The sequence below is a fragment of the Mugil cephalus genome, chromosome 14, assembly GCF_022458985.1.
Source record: "Mugil cephalus isolate CIBA_MC_2020 chromosome 14, CIBA_Mcephalus_1.1, whole genome shotgun sequence".
Lineage (NCBI taxonomy): Eukaryota > Metazoa > Chordata > Actinopteri > Mugiliformes > Mugilidae > Mugil > Mugil cephalus.
Window position 1 is genome coordinate 5,463,777 of NC_061783.1, and position 22,031 is coordinate 5,485,807.

At 43.1% G+C, this 22,031-nt stretch overlaps 1 protein-coding gene and 1 non-coding gene across 4 annotated transcripts; both read right to left on the reverse strand.

The window, feature by feature from the left end:
* Positions 1 to 7,846: 7,846 nt before the first annotated feature.
* Positions 7,847 to 21,729, reverse strand: gmeb1 (glucocorticoid modulatory element binding protein 1). Of its 3 annotated transcripts, none has more exons than XM_047605860.1 (10): positions 21,092 to 21,729; positions 19,704 to 19,903; positions 19,498 to 19,550; positions 19,263 to 19,378; positions 17,602 to 17,705; positions 16,901 to 17,049; positions 15,874 to 15,993; positions 15,618 to 15,755; positions 15,196 to 15,318; positions 7,847 to 10,285 (listed from the first exon to the last, which is right to left on the reverse strand). In XM_047605860.1, exons 2-10 carry the CDS (start codon positions 19,841 to 19,843, stop codon positions 9,429 to 9,431), a joined length of 1,800 nt encoding a protein of 599 aa, XP_047461816.1. In that variant the 5' UTR covers positions 19,844 to 19,903; positions 21,092 to 21,729; the 3' UTR covers positions 7,847 to 9,428. The 3 variants fall into 3 exon arrangements, with proteins under 3 accessions (XP_047461816.1, XP_047461814.1, XP_047461815.1); XM_047605858.1 differs by having other exon boundaries at positions 15,196 to 15,333; XM_047605859.1 differs by lacking the exon at positions 21,092 to 21,729 and adding an exon at positions 20,443 to 21,047 and having other exon boundaries at positions 15,196 to 15,333.
* Positions 21,603 to 21,736, reverse strand: LOC125020639. Its single transcript, XR_007114239.1, has one exon. It is a non-coding gene; the product is annotated as a U11 spliceosomal RNA (small nuclear RNA).
* Between the last annotated feature and the right edge of the window lie 295 nt (positions 21,737 to 22,031).

The following is a 22,031-nucleotide window of genomic DNA, read 5'->3' on the forward strand; positions in this document are numbered from 1 at the left end:
GAATTGGCTACGGCTGCTGGCTGCCCGTTGGCTCCCAGCATCTCCCCCACATACAAATATGAACCAAAATAAAATAAAATCCTAGGGCTCTTCCAAAGTTTCCAAATGTTAGCGGATATGGAGCAAACTCTGAAAAGAGAAGTTATTTTTTGGGATAATTCTGATAAAAATGTACTGACGGTCTATTTCACACCTGCTCATTAAAGCAAGGATTGTTAAGTAGCGATGAAGAAAATGAGTCAGGTAACACTATATTTGGATTTCATGATGGGTCATTATGACAGTGAACTCTAAAGATCGCGCTTCTACGACTGCCTCTCATTGTCAGTTAGGTTTTAATTTGTTGCCATATGGTGGTCAGAGAGGTGGAACTAATTGTCCACATTGAGGAATGGTTTAATTGACGCACCTTGCAGAACGTTTTTAGAGGCATGGTGTAAGATGATGGTGCCAGGTTTTGATTTGGATTTTGAGAATATGAATGCAAATTTGAATGTAAAGATATGGAAAAAGGAGACGACACCTATACAAGATTCGCCCCATCTTGGGTAATGGGCAGCGTACGAGCTAACATTCTGAGCTAACATTTTACATGAAGAATCTTAAGGGCTTATATGCGAGTTCTCACCAGTTAGCATGGCATATGGAGTTATGACGATGGCAGCCATTTTACTGTAAATAAATTTGCGTAAACGATGTGTACTACTACGACACTTTCACTGTTCTGTCCGCCCAAATGATTTGATTGACTCAGCAGATCTTTGCCAGAGCATGATGAGTTCCCAACGGAGAAGTTCCAGGACAATTCTACGCCATAAAAAAAAGGCAAACAGGGAAGCTGGCCCCTTTCACCATTAACATTTAAGCATTTGCTGCATTTCCATTACCCCTAGAAATGCACAAAACCTAAGCCAAGTCAAGTCAAAGTTTATTTCTAAAGCACTTTTCAAAACCAACTTTGGTTGAACCAAAGTGCTGTACAGAGGTAAACATGCATAGGCAGTGACATATACTAAATAAAGCAGTCATGGAGTACAGTTAGCACAGTTTGAAAAGCAATAATAAATAAAAAAGATAGGCAATAAAAGATTAAAAAGGATAAAATAGGTAAAAGATAAAAAGGCAAGGTTACTTATCTAGCCTAAATATCGCAATAAGAAAAGACGAGACTTTAGGAGAGTTACAGCTCATTCGCAAAACACCTTTCAGTGGAAACGCGTACAAAGCACAATTATATTTTAGCAAAGCTATTGTCACTGTAGAGTTACGCTATAATTGTAATGTTTGTAGTAGCTCATGCTTCAAATACAGCCCGCTGCGAGTCACTTGAGCTTAAACACCTACAAATTGGCACTTTATTTATTCTCAATCATTTTATAGATATTTACATATGTTGTTTTTTTTACTATTATCTGCCTGGCCCTCTCTTTGCTTGTGCTTTGAAATTCTTTGTAAAACGACAGCCAAAATAACATCTACTATAAGCTGTTAGTCATTTAGAGCCTTCCAGAGCCTGAGCAGCTTACAGTGACTAAGCAGAACCTGTGTGATACAGAAACCATATGTACACTCATCAGAGCACTCATGCATACAGGAATAGAACTTTCCAGCCTTTGCAGCTCCTCCGTCGGGTCACAGCGTAGCAACTTTAACGCCACCTCCACACTCCTCTTATCCTCTGCCTCCTATCTTGCGTTACGGTCTTATCTCTCGCCCACACCGCTGCGCACACATGCGCGCAAATTACTCCTAAAAATTTTTTAAATGGAAAGTCCCACTCTGCCGTTGATAACGTTTTATCTCTCGCCTTTTAATGAGCGAACAAGAGACGGACGAGCCTCGGCTCCCGCCAATCGTCAGTTTGCTTCTCCACTTGTGCTTCCCATATTGTGGGAAGCTGCTGGCAGGGCGTATTCACAAACGTTAGTTTGTGAATACGTTCAGCTCCCGGGACTCTGCTCTCCCTGCTTCTGCCTCCCCCTCAGTCCTTCAAAATTTATTTCCAGGGTACACTGTCCATCACCAACAACAGCACACACACTCCACGCAGCCTCTTCATATCCTCGGGCTCTTTAAGCTCTTCTTACGCCGCGTGCGCTTCATTTCCTCCCGCGTGCTTCCTTTTCCCGCAGCGCTTTATTTGTCATTCATTTCACACTGTCCTCTTGTACTTTTGTAAAACCGGTGCCTTTTTTTTTTTCTCCCCCGAGTGCACACGTCGAAGCCCACAAATTATTGCCTGCGTTAATTGTTAAAACAAAAGCCAGCGCCGGGCGTCCTTCACAACTTCGGTCAAAAGCTCATTATCCACTTTGCTGATGCGAGAATTGGTTTTGCGCAAGGTTGCGGCCGGTCTAAAACGCTTCATAAAAATGAACAAAAAGCATAATTTGATAGAAAAAAAATAATAAAAAATGATTGTGCACTTCTAACTCAAATGCAAGGTTTTCATCTCGCAGATTTGATGGAAATGTAAACCCTTCGGTGCTTCACGGGGACACGAGGGCAACAGGGTCACTGTCAGCCGAAACACCGGAGACCCTTCCGAAGTGAATGTGAGGGCGTGCTCTTTGAAGGCAGAGCAGTCCCGAGTCCGCGGCATCCGTCGGAGTGGAGGGGAAACGGCGCGGAAAAGCAGCAATGGCGCGGCAGAGGGAAATGATTTATGGCGAGGAGAGGCTGCAGCAGGTCCCTCCAACAGAGTCGCTGCCTGTCTCGCAGCGAGATAAGAGGGAGAGGGGATGTTTCCCTGACAGACAAGGTGACAATCGGGCCTCGGCGCGTGTAAACAAGAGCGACGCTATCTTTCCCCGCCCGGCCATGGGGTTAACACCTCTGTCCATCAGCCGGGCCCATCGCTCACGGGGGCCGCCCCCACCTCTCCTCCTCCTGCTTGTCAAGGTTCGGGAGAAGGGAAGTCGCACCTTCTGCTGCTGGGCTCGGCCGCCAAGAGGGAGGAGATGCTGCGGCACATTTTATTAGTTTCGTCTGCAGCCTAGCCCCCCCAATCCCCTAAAAAAAAAAATCAGACAAGGTCGGCAATCCTCTTTGTCTCAGTCGTAAACACAGCGGTCCTCAGAGCCTGAAATCCCTTCAAGCAAGTCTGAGTGGAGTGTTTGGGATGATACAGTAGCTGGGATTAACAGCCCACCAACCGCTCAGCTCCTTGTGTCAGTAGTTTCACTGGAGTTAGACGGACGCCGTTGGTTGCGTTTCAAATGTACATCACTGTAATGTTTAACAGCCTACATGTTGCTCCGTTTTTATTCATCTGACTTATGTGTCAGAGCTCCGTTACTGCCTGATCCTAATAGCCTGCTTTACTGTAAACGGACTCATTGAGTTTCATAAATAAGTGCGAATGGCTGCAATGATCAGTGAGATGATATAATACGAGTCGGCAGCAAGTGAGGTGGGTTTGACGGCTCAGACGCTGAGTTTTATGGCTGTGGCATAACTCTTAACGGTGATCCAACTCATTTCTGTGAGTAACCACATTTTAAGGACCACAGGGCACACAGCCTCACACGTGGAACCGGCGTATCCTTAAATAAGTGTCCTTATTTATGAGCACGATGAACTTGTTATTATAAAGTTCTACTTTCTATTTATTCCTGACAAGCTGCATACGACAAAATGATGTTCACAAATGTCAGAGTTGGACATTAATCACTCAACATATTCTACAATATTCCCTCCAAACATACATAATGACATAATCATTTACTTCGATTCAGGAAGTCAAATGATTATATGATAGTTACAGCTTTAAATTCTACTATGTATAAGTTAATAAAGGTGTTCATTCAAATCTCATACCTGCAATTACACTTGTTGTTGCACAGTTGTTCAGTAGCTGTGTTCATCCTAAAGGCTCTTTTAGGGTACTGCGGGACAGAGACGCCATAGCTTACGCCGGTGCGAGTCATTTGTACTGGTGTGTTCGTCAGTCTGTCTCGCTCCGTAACAACACCGCCCAAGCACTAGCTGGCGCTGTTTTTTTTTGTTTGTTTGTTTGTTTTTTTTGCAAGTCGGTTCATTCTTGTTTCTACTTCCTGCTCCACTATCAACAGAGCTGACTAAACCTTTTGCCGAAATGTTTCTTCGATATGTTCCATCTTTATTGATCCAAAACAGTCGATTCAAAAATTACGTTGAACTGAGTTGGAGAATCAGCCGGAAATACTATAAGCGGAAACACGCTGCTACTGAGCGGACCAATCACAGCTTTTGTGGTCTGTATTGTCATAGACCACCATGATGCATAGTTACATTTCTGGGTAGGTGCACATCAGGCTACAGAGTTAGCACCTGCATAATAAAAGTAACTGAGAGTTACGTTGAGTCAGACAATGCCAAGATGGCGGGAGCTGGAAACACCACTTTGAGCTTCAAAACTTCATCAGGAATCCTATGGGGGTTCCTCCCTTTTTATACACAATCACTAATTAAATTACTAATTAATAATGTTTATATATTCCTCTCCAGTGCCATACTTGAAATTATGTTATTGGCAGACATTGATCTCAGAGTCCCTCCAATTTTGGATCTCTGCCCAACATGCCGTGAATATTACCATCAAGGATGGAGGCGACATACTTCTCCCTTATACAATGCTCATTAAATATTAATATTCAAACCACCACGGCTGGTGAGGCCCCGAGGCAAACATTGGAATATAGCATGTAGGAAATATTTTTTCCTCTTGTGGCAACCAGTCGATTTTACTCATTGGTATCTATACCTGCACCTGGAAACCATGTCTCAAATTTGAATCTGTTACAAAGAAACCATGTAAAATTACATCAGTCAAATGTATGGTATAGGGACCAAAAATATGGGTGATAGGTAAAGATTTTTGTTTAGTTTAGATGCTGCTTCTTCTCCTTTTGAGCTGCAACCCACAGTTTTTGGTTGTTTTTGTTGGTTTGATTTTATTTTATTGTAATTAATCACCCCATTGTTTGTCTGGCAGTCTTGCACGTTTCCCGGAGCCTTAGGTGATTCAGTCCCTGTGCTCGGGTCTTTTGTTCAGACACACAAAGAGATTTAATTTGCAGTGACATTGCAGAGAGAGAAATGCAGCGAGCTACTTAGAGAAGCTAGAACAAGACAAGGTTTATTATACTGTAATTGCTTGACGCTTGACTTAAGGTCGGTAAAGGTTCCCGGTCATCCAGGTCATGGTAATCCAAAAGGCGTTTTTTAAAAAAGGCAACTGGAATTGTAGAGTTTAGAGAGCCACTCATCCGAGTAGCTTCTTCAGTTCTAAGGGAGTGGTGGGAAGTTGAGGTTTAAATAATAATAATAAAGTCCAGTTGCCTTTTTTAAAAATGCCTTTTGGACTTGACGTTAGCCTTTCAAGAGACTTAGATGTCACTTGTCAAAACCCCAAAGAGAATTCTAATCAGTCTCTGCAGTTGCCCTCTAGACACTCTAGAGCAGTGGTTTGTTTTTTGTTTTACTGGCCGAGTTATTTCTTTATGAATGTGGCGATCCTTTAACTTTATCTGAGGGTACAAAATATGCTTTAGCATGATTTACCATTAAAACCTATTCAGAATCTTGCAATTCCTTTAGTGTTGACTAGACACAACACCTCTATTCAGCAGCAACTGAGATGTGAAGTGCAGCAGCACGGGCTCCTGCTGGCACGCCGCTTCAGCGCGGCATATACTGATTTCACATGGGCATATGTCCTTCATCCATGACCCTGGCATACAGCATGCGGCTTCCCACCAACCTATCGCATGAAAAAAACAACAAAAATGGTGTCCTAGCCACCTGGTTGGTGAATGAGCGAATGAGCAAGTTAATAAATGTGTGTATACCGCCACCTACTGATAGATGTAGGATGCTGCTGCTTCACAAGCGTTGGGACTTTGAATCGGTTATGACTGTTCAAAGATGGCCTGCGGTTGATGCCAACCATATCTGTGCCGTCAAGAAACTGCCATCATGATAGTAAACTGTCACTAATCCGAAGTGTGTATGGTGAATTAAAAAGAAACACATAACATTATGACCACCTGTCTAATATTATGTAGGTCTCTGTTATGCCTTTAAAACAGTTGTGACTCATCATGGACATGGGTCTTCTGAGGGTGTCCTGTGATGTCTGGCAACAGAATGTTAATAGAGGGGGCCTTAAATTGGGTCCTATGGGTTGAGGGGACGAGCCACTGTGGATGATCCCACAGTTTGTGATCTAGTGAATTTGCAGACCTGGTCAACAACTTGTTACTAAACTGTTTTTGTTGAGGTTTTGTTGAGTGTCATTGCTATGGGCTGGGGGTGTCTGGTCTGGTCTAGGTTTCTCAGCAGGACATTGAATTGTCACAAGATGCTGTATTATCTACTGTCAGTGGTTTTACTACTGTGGCTGTCCGGTGTGCATTGTGTTCACCTCGTTACAGCTTGGTGTGTGTTGAAGAGCGTTGCCATGAGCTCCTTTTCGATCTCTCCCATTCAGATGCAGCAGGGGTCAGTCTTATGGATATTAATTGTCAATGAGAAATCTATAAATCTTTTCCAGTACAGTTCCATTGAAACATCACAAGTATGAAATTAGCACATGTACATGTACACAGTGAGCAGGAAACATTACAGGAAGAAAGTAAACCTTTGAATTGTTTTGGTTCAGGAAAGCAATTTTTTCTATATAAGTGGGTGCTCACAAGCTGCAGTTCATCTCTTTTAACTCACTGTTTTGGGTTTCCACACAGCCTCATGTACAACTTGGTCTCTTGGTGGAGACCAAAACAAAACAGAGGTAAGAGTAACTTGTGTCACTAACTTGTTTGCAATGTCCACTTTATATTTGAAGTGTGTGTTTGTTTTTGAAGTTTTAATTGTTGTGAAAGTCTGCAGTCTGCAGTCTAGGGAATTTGATCATTCCTTGTCTTAAGAGCTTGCTAAGGTTTGCTAACTATTCCCATACCAGTAAGACAATTATAAGGTACTTATGTGTCGTGTTTTCACAGCTAGTCTTTGAGCAACTTTCTTTGTTTGACTTTAATTTCTGCTGCAGTTTAAATGCCGTTAAAAGACCCGAAAACAGAACAATTCTGGAGGGGACCCCAACCCCTAGTTTATCTAAGGACACACTTGAAAACTATAAAACCTGCCACCCACATCAAAAACATTTGTACAAGATTTAAAAAGAACTCTCTGTAATTCTTAGTTGCAGGTAAACTGTTTGTGAATGTGATAGTAGATCAATGGCAGGATTATGGTGAGCGTGCTAGCCTGCATTTAGAGCGATGCTTTTTCGTCGTGTCTGTTTAATTTGAAAGACTGGCTCCTGTTTAATCAGCTGGGGCGCGATGACAGAGGTGGTTTTCGGAGGCTATAGATAGAGCTCGAAGCCTCCAGCCTGTTGGAGACTCCAACTACCAGATGTCAGATTGGTGCATCTATTCTCAGTTTACCCCGTCAAGGTGATGGAGACAGCAGGGCGGCCCGTCTTCTGAAAGCCTTTCTACTCATCCACTGCTTTTGAGACATTTCGGACGTGTAAACAAAGTCTGCATCTTTTAAATTGCGCCTGTAAGTTACTTGGACAACGTATCCTCTCTTCCCATACGACACCGTGAACGCTGCGGTTCGAACTCTTCACCCTTTAGCCCGCACCTGCGGCTTTACATTCAGAAGCTGACGGTGATGACGTTTCATTTTTTTGGGCACCACAGACAAAGCCCCAGTTAATCTCCACCCATTCTAACACATAGTGGAGCCAGAACTTACAGCAAAAGACTAACTCCACCATCTATTAATGCAGCGAGCCCGTCGTGGAGTGAGCACACAGCGCCCTCTGGTGTTGAAACACTTAAACAACCACTCATCATTTTTTTTTTTTGTTTTTAGTTTTAATCTGATATTAAAACACATTACAAAGTTCGTATGCAAATACCCTCATTTGTTAAATTATTGGAAAACTACAGGTCTTGAACAGATCTTTGTCGACGTGAGCTAAAGCCAAGGGCTTAAATTAATTCATGTTTGCACCTTCAGCACAACCCGCCCTTCTCTTCAGCCGCAAAACTAATAAATAAGACACTAGTTAACAAGTGTGTAATACAGGCAAGTTTAACGTTAAGTATATATATATATGTTCTTTTATGTCCTGACTCAATCTGCCCAGTAGCTCACTCCATCTATGGTACTGACAGAACGCAAAAAAAAAAAAAAAAAAAAAAAAAAAAGGCGTTCACAATGAAGGAACAGCTGAGACAATCTACCAGGCTGTAAGGAACCACAGAGGAAAGTGCATAAAAGATGCCGTTCCAGTGAGGAGTTCAGTCTGTTTTCATTCAACTACGCAAAGAGAAACACTCGGCACGCCCCCTAAAAAGGCGCGCCGAATATTCAGAAGGAACAGACATTTGTAGCATTGTAACTGTAGTCCTACGGGGAGCCACACAGTGCAAAAACAATTCAGCGTGGTGCGACACAACAAACAGTGCAATTAATTCCCAGCCTTAAGGTAACGCCAACACTGTTACTGGTAATGAGTCCGGTGGACGGCAGAGACTTCCAGCCGTCTGCCACTGCGTCTCTAACAGGAACATGTGAACTTACATGTGCATTCTCTTGTCGCCAGGTTGTTCGTGGAGGCTTGAAAGACAATTATGGCTTATTACAGGGTTTGGTTCCATAGTCTTAGTTTGTGGCCATTTTATTATTAGAGGAAATTCATCTGCGATGGTAATGATGATCAATTAATATTTTAACTCAAATTTCAAGCAATATTCCAGCTCCATATTTGTGATGATTTGCTGTTTTTCTTTGCTTTGTGTGACAGGAGACTCACTATAGTCCAATTTTAGATTCTAGCCAAGTAAGACATCTTCAGTCAGTAACCAAAAGATTCTTTATGTTTGGGTGTGGAGGCTGGATTCAGGAAATTGTTGGGAACCAATATTGTTGGTAATGATGCATCCGTATAGAACAAACTGGAGTCAACCACAAAGCCTGTAACCTGTGATGATGGTTATGTGTGAGGAGATTTGTTTTATTTAGTTCTACTGAGGGACTGTTTAAATCCGGTTTGATCATTTGCCATAATTTTAGTGATGCTTCCATAACTCCATCTTTCCAGGTTTCAACATTTAAGTCATAAACGGAACAGAATTGAGGGCTAAAACCACAAAATAAGATCCACATTGTCATGAACCAGAGCTACCCTTTGAATATAAAACAAACAGAAGCGTTGAGTATATTATTTGTTACTATGCCCCTTTGTTTCAATAAAAACGAAGCTGAAGGGAACATGTTCAAACACACCAAAAAGGAAAAATGGCGACCCTAGTGCTTTGCCTCAAGCCAAAGCAATATGTGGATTTGGAAATTTCTGTTTATTTACAGCTTCACCAGTCAGTGACGGCTCAATCCATGAGTTCATACCTGCCGTGCCGGATGAGAGTGTCTCATTTGACCTCGTTTTCTTCCTGAGTATTTTCTTCTATCACCACTATCTGTACCCCTGACAGCTGAGTGCCGGTATCCAGCTGCAGGCTCTGCACCTCTTCAGTCTGCGCCTCCTGCATTTGGCACTGCGTCTCGTCCGACTCCGTCGCCATCGTCACCTCCATCCCGCTCTGGACCACCATGGTGGCCCCGTCCCTCCCCGACTCCCCAGTCAGCTGCAGCTCCATCACTCCCACCGTCTGCTCCACCGGAGCCGGGTTGATTTCGATGACCGTGTGCTCCTGGCTCGCCTCCACCTCGCCCTGCATCACCTCCTGCTGCACCAGCATGGTCCCGTCCACCACCTGGCCTTCGATGGGCATCACCTCCGCGCCGCCAGCCTGCTGGCTCAGTTGCACCAGCTCGACGGGGCTCATGACTGTACCCAGTTGGCCGGAGTCCTGCATGGCGGTGGTGCCCACCAGCGTGAGGCCAGAGGACGGGTGCAAGGTGATGGTGTCCGTCTTTCCGTCCCCGGCCACCATGTAGCGGGTAAAGAGCTGCGATCCGGCGGGGAGCAGGGTGACCGTGTTGGAGGACTGGGCCAGGGACGCGATGGGCAGGCCTGCCACGGTGAACGGCTGGCCAACGGAGGAGAGCGAGATCGGGGAAAGAACGGTGAACTGCTGGGGCTGCAGGGTGGGCTGCTGGCTGATGGGGGAGGTCAGGATGGTGGCGGTGGAGGAGGCCGGCCTCTGGAGGCGAGGCCGCTTGGTCGGCCGCTTGGTGGGAGTTTTATTTCTCGCGGGCTGCGGACAGGAGAGTAGAGCGCGGACCTGCTGCTGCTTCCTCTGTTCTTCCAGCTGCACCTCCAGGTCTATACGGAGACACAAACAGCATTGAGAGTGAGGGCCGAGTCAATCAACAACCGATTATCAAGCATTACACTTTCATTTTCTCCTGGCCAGGTTTTTCCTTGATTAGATTTTGCACGTCCCGGTATTGATCTATGATATCAATATTCAGCAGACGTGCCTGGCAGATCTAAGCCAGAAAATGTCAAGTCCAACCTCGAAAATTAAACAGCGACTCAATAAAAATGCCATCCACCTTTTTACATATTTAGTATTCCAACAGTGCGGAGGCACGGCAGATACAAGTTCAAATATGCTCCTTGATTGTTATCTACTATGATTTCGAACTGATTGGGTGCATTTGGAATTTAATGTCCTAATAATTGGCTTTGCTGCAGAAAAGTTAAGTATTTTGTGAATACATTAGCGGAGCTGTGAACCGTGGAGACTGACAGCTGGACCTGTCAGCTTCCACCCAGAGAACTGGGATAAGAGCCTAAATATAGTGGCCTCCATTATGAATCAAAGCAACAATAATGACGTTAGCAAAGACTCTCACATCTGATGACAAACACCGACAATACAGCCATCCCACACAGCTACTGGTTCAGGCCTGCTTCCCGGTTTGTGTTATAAAGCCTATTCACTGCGTTATGTGTCATTCTTTGAGGAGTCGTTTATGGTCACTGCAGCATACACGGCCGCATGATCACATTTAATCTGACTGATTATCTGGGGTTTTATCTCACTGCGACTCCTAATCCATGTCAGTAATCCACAAGCAGCTGTCTCAACATCAGGGGGAAAAAAATGAATTCACATTGCTTTTGTGGATTTTGGCAGACCACATCTAAGACAGAGCAACTGGTTTGTGGAAATATTTCCCTTACTTTATTCCCGTTGCCTCTCGGTCTTGTTTAACACAGAGCCAGATGTTATAGTCTTGTAGATTTATGTCATGGATCCAGTATTTGATGTGTTTGTCTCCTTCCTGATTTTTTTTTTTTTTTGCATTTTTGGCACACTTAAATGTTTTAGATCAAAGAAATGAAAATATTAGTCACAAATTAGAAGGTCAGTCACAAATTGCAGTTTTTAAAGGAAGGTTGTCGTTATTAAGGGAAAACAAAATCCAAACGTACATGGCCCCACGGAAAATGTGATTGCACTTGCAATGAGTCTCTTACAGCGCTGTGGAGTCATTTTGGCCCACTCATCTTTGTAGAATTGTTATAATTCAGCCACATTGGAGGGTTTTCGTGTCATGCCACAGCATCTCAGTAGAATCCAGGTCAGGGCTTTGATTAGGCCACTTCAAAGTCTTCATTTTGTTTTTTGTTTTTCAGCCATTCAGAAATGGACTTGCTGGTGTGTTTTGGATCATTGTCCTGCTGCAGAACTCAGACGTTCGCAATGGGACCGACACCTCTAGTCAGTCCACAGAGCATTTTCCTAAAGGTCTTAGGGACCATCAAGATGTTTTCTGGCAAAACTGAGATGAGCCTTTCTGTTCTTTTTGCTGTGTGGTTTTGATCTTGGAACTCTGCCATGAGGCCATTTTAACCCATTCTCTTTCTTCTGGTGGAGTCGTGAACACTGACCTTAACTGAGGCAAGTGAGGCCTGCAGTTCTTTGGATGTTGTTGTGGGGTCTTTTTTCAAGTGACCTCTTGTATGAGTCATCTCTGAAGCTCTTGGGGTAATTTTGGTTGGCCGGCCACTCCTGGGAAGGTTCACCACTGTTCCATGATTTCATCATTTGTGGATAATGTTTCGCTGTGGTTTACTGAAGTCCCAAAGCTTTAGAAATGGCTTTATAAGCTTTTCCAGACTGAAAGATCTCAAACCCTTTCTTTCTCATTTGTTCCAGAGTTTTTTTGAGTCAGCTTTTGGTCTACTTCACTTTGTCAAGCAGGTCCAATTTGAACAGGTGTGGCAGTAACCAGGCCTGGGTGTGGCTAGAGAAACTGAACTCAGGTGATAAACCACAGTTAAGTTATGTTTTAACAGGGCCATGTACATTTGGATGGTTTTCCTCTTAAAAAAAAAACCTTCATTTAAAAACTGCATTTTGTGTTGACTCATATTTAAATTTGTTTGATGATCCGAAACATTTAAGTGGAACAAACGTGCAAAAAAATAAGAAATCAGACAGAGTGCAAGCATCTTTTTATACCACTGTAAACACTGTGATACACATGGGAGGGATAGATGGATGTTGCTAAAACTGAAAACCTCAGAAGCTGCAGATAACTTGTCCCCTTCGCACACCTACATTTTTTGACTTTTATTTTGAAAATATTTTAGCATCACGCTGAATGCCAGTGCGTGACCCAACATAAACTTTTACTTTCAGAGCAAATCATTGCAGCATAACTAACTGGATGCCACAGTGTGTATTTCCTGGCTCAGCGGCTTGCTTTCAAAACACCCAGTTAGATGTCAACAGGAAACATCACTTTTTGATGTCTGACTGACAGTCCACTTCCTGACTCACGAGAGATTGATGGCAGGTGAACCGCATGTACATGGAGCCAAGCTAACAGCTATCACCGTCTGGAAACAGGAGAGCCGAGCACGCAACACCAGTGCCTTCCATCATACATGCACCGCTGGTTCAGAGACACAAAAAAACGAACAAAGGCAGTGGGGACGTTGCAAATGATTTCAAGCTGCTTCCATGGCTGGAGGCTTTTGTCACCTTATGGAAACGGAAACGTTCATCCTACATTACAAAGTACCCTCTCACGCATTTTTCTGCACCGAAGTAATTCCCAACCTTGATGAAAAAATACGCCCCAGGGTATTGAGAATGTACTAGCTAAAGCATGGAGCCTTGCTCTCACTACAAATAGATGGAACTCAATTTCTCAAATCAGGTTTTCACTAATTTGTGTGCGGAGGGTACGAGCAACTGTGAGCTGCCAAGGCTAAGAAGCATTTTACTTGTTGTTTTTAAGCAAAATAAATAGTAAAATCAGTAAAAGTTGCCTAAAATGGCATAAGAATATCAAAAGAAAGCAGTCGGACAGCGTGGGCCGTCTGAACCGAACCCAACTGTGACCACAAAACCGACACGTGTATTGAATCATGGAGTTCACGTCCTGCTGCATCCCTCCTTCATTAGGAGCTGGCAGATGTCGGATTTGTTGTTTGGAGCACAAGTGTGTCGATAAACACGTGGAAACGGTTAAACTGACACATCCCTGCCTCAAATACGAACAGGGAAACAGAGGCTTGTGGAGGCTTCAAGGTGTAGCCCATTCATTCTCCATTAGTGTTCAGGATAAATGATAAATTTTCAATTTGCTTTCTTGCTCGGGTGGATGAGGCCTGCGAGGTTAATTGAAATACAATGTCTGTACTGATTAAAAGGACTGTGAGAAGACTATTTTTTAAGCGACTGTGACTGTGCCGTGTTCGTAGTGGGGGAGAGATTCACCACGACCAGACAACCCCTTCTAATCCATCCCCAAGCTGCATTAATGGCTAACAAATAAGCATTACTCCACGCAACAAACTGTGGACAAGGAGAGCAGAGGATAAAGAAACGAGAAACCATATATCCACTAGAGATAATCATCTGTATTTTAGTATCCTTACATGCACATTACCAAAGGGGGTGGGTGTCATTTTTATATGTCTCTATAGTCGGTCTCACGTCACAGCTGCTTCCACTGCCTTCCACTTTGGTTCAGCTACACGATGAACTTGGCTACATTATTTGATGTATTAAGAGTAAAGTTTTGATCTGACTAATGCACTACACAGTAGTCTTTTTTTTTAAGTAGTATGTGTTTCACACCAGTTCCCGCATTTATCTGCATTAAAAATAAAAGATAAACGGAGCCATAAAATGAAACTGATATTATGTTAATGAATGTGTCTATGCAGTTTGTGTGTATACAGTGTACACACACACAAAAACATCAGAGGAGTAGTGATAGATGTAGAAATCTCAAGTGTTAGCAACATCAGAAAACAGGAACCGTAGGCCGAAAGAGGAACTACAGACGGCGTTAACAGTGGTCCATGTGGTGATCAGAGTTGGAATCGTGACCAAATAAATTTCACTCTCATCAGATTAAGCTCATGCTTTGCTAAACTCATGCTACTCAATGCATTACTGCGTGTTGTTTTGGCACATGCTGGCGGCTGGTTTGGCAACACTGCCCTCCAGTGCATTTGCAAATTGTACAGATTGTTGATATGCATGTAGACCTATAAAACTAAACGACACTTAAAGTGGGTGTAAGTTACCTTACGGCAGCCGTAATTAATGGCAGACTATAATAAACAACGACATTTCCTAATTAAGCTTACACTGAATAAATCCGGCAAGTGTCATTAGGTTAACATTTCAAACAATGTTAGCCCCATTCGAATCCTTAAAATATAGTATCGTGACAAAATGTTTGGATAAAATGTTCAAAGTTGTTTGTTATTATTATTAAGTTAGCAGCAGGATTAATCAACTACTAAGAAATTAATAATAGCAATAATTGAAAAAATTATTGAGGCGCTTCTGCTATGGCTCCTACAAAACGCATCGTGTATTCACATTTGCCGATATTCAATTAATGATACAGGAGAATTATTTTTCACTTGATCTACCGCAGTTGCAGCTCAACTGCCCAGTGACTTGTGACATGAATCTTCTCATCTTTGCAGCAAAATAAATGACAAAAATAAGTGCGGTATTGAGTGTGACAGAGAACTGATACCATGTGTGGTTTGACAGTTAATTAGCATCGATACTATTAACAGTCAGCGTCACGCTTCTTTGATAATGGGGCCTTTAAAATCTTTCATTTCACTAAACATTTACAATCAGTTCTCTTGTGCTGCTTAAAATAGTGAATCCTTTAGCTAAACCATATAAAAAGATTCAGTGGGTGATTTGTAAACATCCAAACTACCAAACTCGTACTTACTGGTGAGTGTGCTGAGGATTTCCTCCTGGCCGGGATCCGTCTGCTGCCTCCTCCTCTCCAGAATCTTCTTGACCGAGTCGAGGAGGCCGAAGACTTGGGCAAGGTTACTGAGCACCGCCACCTCTACCAGACAGGAATCTGGGATCAGTGCGGCAATCAATCAAAGGGTCACTTGGTCAGTTAGAAAGGAGGAACAAATTCAGCCGTTGCACAGGGTAAACCTTCATGAACTGTATTTGGTCAGAGAAAACATCGTTAAAACTTTCTGAGGCTGGGCCTTTATCCACCAGCTTCCGACAGCAGCTGAATTTGTTCTCTCTTTCTCATTCACGAGCATTAGTGCTAGCCCTACATCCTCCGTGAGGTTGTGTTTTAGCGGTGCTGTTTGCTGCAGCCCAGTTCACAGTAGTGTCGTTCCGTACCTGTGTCCTGTAGAGCAGCGGGCTCCGTGCGCTGCTGCACGCCATTCAACAGCTGTAGCAGCTCCGTGTTGATGTTCGTCACCACTTCACCTAATAAACCCACATCGGCGATGCCCTTCCAGAAGTTCAGCGTGTCCTCTATGGACAAATAAACAAACACCGCAGGGGGGAGTGTTAGTCACCAGCGTGCATTCATATTCTCTAGCAGAGGCTGTATTTATTGTGAATGAATGTGTGGATGTGTGCTCTCTGTAACCTGAGATCTCATTAGATCCTTTCTTTTCTTCAAGTGAGTTCGAGCTCCAGTCCGACTTCCCGCTCAGGACCTCAGCTCTATCGTCGCCGGCTGCTCCGCCATTACCCAGGACCACCTGAGCTGCAGTTTGCACAAGAGAACACACATTACACATGTAGCGTGGCCGGATGACCTACTAACCGCTCTGCTGCTGTCTAAGATAGGACTCAGCTCTAATGTGGATTTGGTGGTTTGCTAGATCTTCTCTCCTGCAATTTCAGCCATGGCTGCCTGTTAGGTATTAAGACAGACCTACTGCAGTTTGTATTTAATAACCTTTATACGGGAGCCTCTTCAGGGGTTGCTATGAGTTACAGGATTATTAGACAGAAGAAATTAACTTGAGGTGTAGCAGTAGGCTACTTTTTGATTGCTGCCTTGACTTGTCTTACCAGTGGATTAAACACTGAATTTCACTCCAATCGTACTCAGCAGTTAAGATAATTATTATGGAAGCTTATCTTTACATTGTAGCAAATCCAGACAATTCTGGTCTTCGTTTTTATCAGGTTCTATTTACAAAGTGCATAGCTGACATATTCCACCACAGCTAAAAGTCAATGCACACAGCAAACATTTCCAGTAACCAATTCCCACTAAAATGTATTCACACGGACATTTTGTTCCATAAAGATGGAACCAAAATCCTAAAACCCTAAAATATAAAAAAACTATTTGTAACTTGCACAGTTAGTGAGCTGTAACACACTAGCAGATTAGCTCGCTAGCACAAGCCCGTTCTATCGTACTCTACATGCCTTACAGGTGGCAGTGGTCTGGTCTCCATGGTTAACTGGGCTACAAGTAAAGCTAGCCTTAACAAAACAACAGTCAAAAAAGGAAGTTTGTCCAAAGTTACAAAGCTGTCATCAAGACAATAACAAAACAATCACACAAAGATCATTGTTTAAGTGCCCGTAAACAAGCGAGGTTTTGCTCATTGTGTTTTTCTTTTTCCCTTTTCTCCGCGCTCTGTGTGCACTCTCACCTTGAGAGGACGTAGGCGTGGTAAGCCCGCTGCCGTCCGGGGGGAAGCGCGTGTTGTTGATTAAAAGGTCAAACTTGGTGCTTCGACACGTGTTGGTACACAGCGTGCTGTGCTGGTAGAAGTCCAGCTGACCTGAATCCATCATTTTTCTGGAGAGCAGAAATTAGGAAGGATATAAAAACAAGAGGAAAAGCGGGATTAGTTTGACTGCCAGGGCTGCAAAAATCATCTGGAATCTTAGAAGTGAAAAACGATATTTGAGCTGCATTAAAGTCGTTTAAGGCGTTAAAAGACCAAATACAAGCATCCCACATTTCAAGCAGCCATGCTTGAACTTGCCATGCTCACTACCCTGGTGCAAATTCACCGAACACAAATATATGTATCCACCTCCATAATGTAATGCCAAAAGTTTAAGATGGTCTATTTCCTTCAGTGACAGAGACAGGGGGTTTGATACCTGAGCCATAGTTTGCTCTTAAAATCTCATTTTCAGCTCAGAGGTGCAGGAGAATTAGACAGCTGGTTCCCATCTCATCCAGTCATTTATTTAAAATACATGAGTCACATCTTATTATGTCACTTGCAATATAAACGTAAGAGTCTGCATGCAGCTTGTGATAATGAGTAATAAACATGTGACACAGTGCGACCAACCAGCATGAAGAACATTGTCAAAATATTACATGAAGCCCTCTCACCTTAGCATGACGCCCCCCATCCTGATGGCTCTCTTCCAGTCTTTCAGAGTGGCTTTTCCAGAGATGTGCACAAACTGCTTGGGACTGATCAGCTGGTCTTCATACTAGTGGGGAGAATACTGGTTAAGTAAAGGCAATGAGCTAAGTGATAAAACGTCAGCAATCATGGTAGAGCTACGAAGTAGCTGGATTTTTTTGTGTGCTTGAACCCAAAAACAATGTTCTGTAACATTTTATATCAACGGCAAATAATAGAAAATATTCATTATTTAAGCCCATAAATGCTCCTTTCTTTTTAGTGTTTTCTAAGTTGAGCTGAGGGGGTATTTTACCACCACAGTTGGGATCTACACTGCCAACATTTCACTCCATATAAGTGCTGCTGCTGCGCCAAGATCACGTTCCTATACCAGCTTCCCACTCTTATCCGTGCTTCCTGCAAGCTGGCTAGTGTCAGCACTCCAAAAGCAAAACCAGAGCGGTGCGTTTTAAAACCCCCACCAATACGACTCGTCTTCTATTAAGCAAAGCATTGAATCTCATTTTTAAAAGACACAAATTCTCTGTTTAATCACATAAATTTGATGTTGTTTAACCAGAATGAGGATTGAAAAGCTTGCGAGAGAAGCGTCACACTTGGTAGTTAGCTGTTTTTTTGAGTGTGGGTATTTGATCAATAACTGGGCAAATCAAAAATATCAGATCAGACACAAAGAAAGCTATCAAAACAAATCAAGCCAAAGCAATTAAGACAGCCTTTAGTTACCATGCACATTCTTAATATCTTAATATTCCCCTGAATTGAATCCAATCTAGGACAAACACTCAATGACTTCATGTAGCCTAGCTGCCGCAGTCTTGGACCATCTTGGTCACCAATCATTTTCTAGACTAGCTGTATGTAGCTAGCTAACTAGCTACATACAGCATCTACTACTTTTACCCCAATGGCTTCTATCTTGAGGTTTATATCCAAGGGACGGGCAGGAAGTTGGACCTTCATAGCATGTCTCCACCCACCAAACACGGAGGCACACAGTACTACAAGATGGCCACACCCATTACCACCATGTTTTGTAGGTGTTAAACTGAGAAAAATATTAATTTTTACTTGCTTTGTGTGAACTGGCTTTGGACTGTGCAATTGTGGCACAGCTCGGCACTTAAAGTTACAAAGTGGTACTAAGAAATACTGCCAAATATAGTAAGTTTCACGTACTCTTTCTTTTGCTATCTTGCAATTCCAAATGATCTTGTCGCTTCAGATTTCTTTTGTGAGCCTTGGAGTGCATGAAATACTTTATTTAGCTTGGAACTGTTTAGGCGATGATTACAGGTGCAGCTACACCAACTAAGATGAATGACCACTTGTGAAATACAACTCAATCATGACACACAAAATGAGAATGTTTCTTATTTAACCAATCACATTCAGCTCACAGCTTAGAGCTGTAATACGCGTAAAGCAGTTTGACACCAGAAGTTTATGGTGAAAAGTAGAATAAATAGGTGACTCAGTGCAGTTATACTAGGATGCATTTCAGCAGTGCTTCTTTATTTCCTGCTGAGTGACTAAACAGTGAATGACCTAGGTGTCAGCTGCAGTTATTTATGGTTATGTTCAAATGCATTTGCCACTTTGCGTCCCCGACGTTACCAACCTTCACACATTTCACATTGATTCCTGGGCACACAAATTTCTTCAGTAGCAATACAGCTTTGCTGTCGCCGCATGTTATAGGACAGCCAATCTCGACGTCGTCTCCCTCGGTTTCCTCTGCAGGAATGAAAATATACACGCAACATTTACCGACATGATTTTGCGCCACAGTCTGCAAAACCTCAGCATCGCTACATCTTTGAAGTTGTTCAAACGTCACGTTGATCGCCTCTTACCTGGAGAAGATTCAACAGCCATGACAGCTGCATCTGTTTCAGCGGACTCATCTCTGAAAAGGAAACAGTTGGCATTCAGACATTTCTTCTTGGTACTATAAAGCAAGCACCCATCACTGCTGATCATCTGGCCATCGCCCGGGTGTTTGGTGTGTGGTATTACTTGGAAATGAGCCTCAGTCCGTGCCCTTGGCTTCAGTGCTTACCCGACGGTGATTGGCTGGAGCTGAAGGATGACCTGAGTCTTATTGGGGTCATCAGGATCACCTTCCTCCTCACCCTTCCCCACCATCACCACCTCCCCCATGGACACCGTGACCTCCTCGGTGGTCGCCATCACACTCATGAGAGTAGCCTAGAGAGGGGGGGCCGCTTGCGTGCAACAGCTACTCGGGAGTTTGTTCATCTGAAAAGTAATATAATATAATATAATATAATATAATATAATATAATATAATATATGCATATACATATACACACACATATATATACATATACATGTACACACATATTGGAGCTCTGAACGTAATTTAATAGTCTACACTTAGCATAACTAGCTAACCTTAGCAACATGTAAGAATGTTGTTATATAGTCAGACCGGATAAAAAAGTTAACAAAATCTGCTTCAACATATTACTGTACTTATTACAGACAAACATACGTTATTTATTTCACTCAAACTACCACGAACAAAACCGCTAACCAAACTTCATTTACAATTTTGTCATTTTAATGTTCTGTTTACGGCTGTGAATTAACGCGAGAAATTAACGTCAAGAAATTTTTAATACAAAGCGTAATTTTTAATAAACTGTTTTATTTATGTGCACTCCCAATCCGAATGGGTAATTTTAGTAGAATTTATAATGTGTTCCGTGTTAACAACATAATTAAGTGGTAAAGGAGCCCGCTTATTAAAACTCATATTTTGGAGCCGTGGGTACCGTTAGTCTGGCGTTTTCCCTCGCATTGTGGAATTGAAACCGCAGTTTTGCGTGTTTTAGCGGAGTGCTTACTAACACAGGGTTAGCAGACCATTCGCGGCCGCAATACGCCTGTATCTATCAGTTTACTTGCAGATAAAAGACTCCCGCTGGCCAAAGTTGGCTAGGTTATTATTACAACCGCGGCGTGCGGCTCGTTGCTTTTCGTTGTTGAGATCAACACAACACAGCTACACAGACTAGGCTCGGTGGTAGCCATTACGGCTAACGCAAGGGCGTAACTTCATGTGTGGGAATCGAGGGAATATTGTAAACTATACTTCCCGGGATGGGTAAAGCTTTTCATTTATAGTGTGACGGTTACGTGCTGCTTGTCTATGAACCGTACGTCCCTTCGTAACTCTGCATTTTAACTCTCCGCTCCCCCTCAAAATGACGTCTCCCTGTGCGGCGGCACGTACAGCAAACAACGGCACGGCGACGGCGTTGCCCCTCCATTCTGTACGAGCCTGGCTAGGCTGGCTGAACCCCCGTCCGCAATACACCAGAAACTACCGGCTAAAAATGCTCTATTTGCCGTGAAAGTGGCTGGTATCGTGCAGGCGCGTATATTTAAAACCACACAGTAAAAAAAATAGCCTGTTCTTACCGTTTTATGAAGACAAACGCATCCCTAGATTGTAGAGAGCTGCGGCGCATGCGCACTTCACGGATATAGCATGACTTCCTGCTGGATAGCGCTCGCTCAGTTTTCATGCTCCTGTTAAAACCCGTCAAAACTCAACTGCAACTCACCTAAATCACAAGCACTAAAGTAGTTTTATGAACTATGTTACGTACGATGGCGGCAAATAACTATGCAACGCCTAATTGCGTGCTTAATGCATGTATTCTTATCTCATAGACCGAACTATGGCTTCTGCAACACGTGAAAAAAATGTTGACATTTTGAGTGCCGAAGCGTGTGGTTACAGTTGAACAGTATCCTCAACGTGAAATATTACATTCCCGTGTCCCTGTTGTCATTTCATTATCAAGCCACAATTATTAAGTGACCAGAACTCGGATCCAGACAGTATACGGTAGGCACCGCGAGAGTCAGTACGGACACTTTTCCAAGGTTGTAGAATATACTGTGTTATCATTGAACAGAACTATAGCGGGGCGATAGGACGAGCGGTCACTACCATCCCCTGTTTTAAAAATTGTGCTTCCGAAATCTCTTGATGGCGATTCCGCAAGAAGAGTAGAAATCCCCACCCTTCCTGTGCCAATCACGGCAGAAGCCCTTTTTAACGAGACAAGTGAACGTCCCGCGGTATATATATCAGAGACCTATACCTCAGTCAGGGTTAGCTCAAGTGTAAATTGAATCTAAGGGCTTTGTTTTGTGGTATTTTGTTTATCCAAAGCCATGAGGGCGATTTATTGGAGATTCAGTGCAAACATTGATCACCTTTTCTGAAAATATGTATTTATTTCCTTCGCAGAATTCACTGTCGAAGAGCATCATGGGTAAGAAGGGGCGGGACAACCTTATTCTTTAGGCTGCCATTGGTCATTGGGTGCTGTGTGCAGTTCCACTGTGT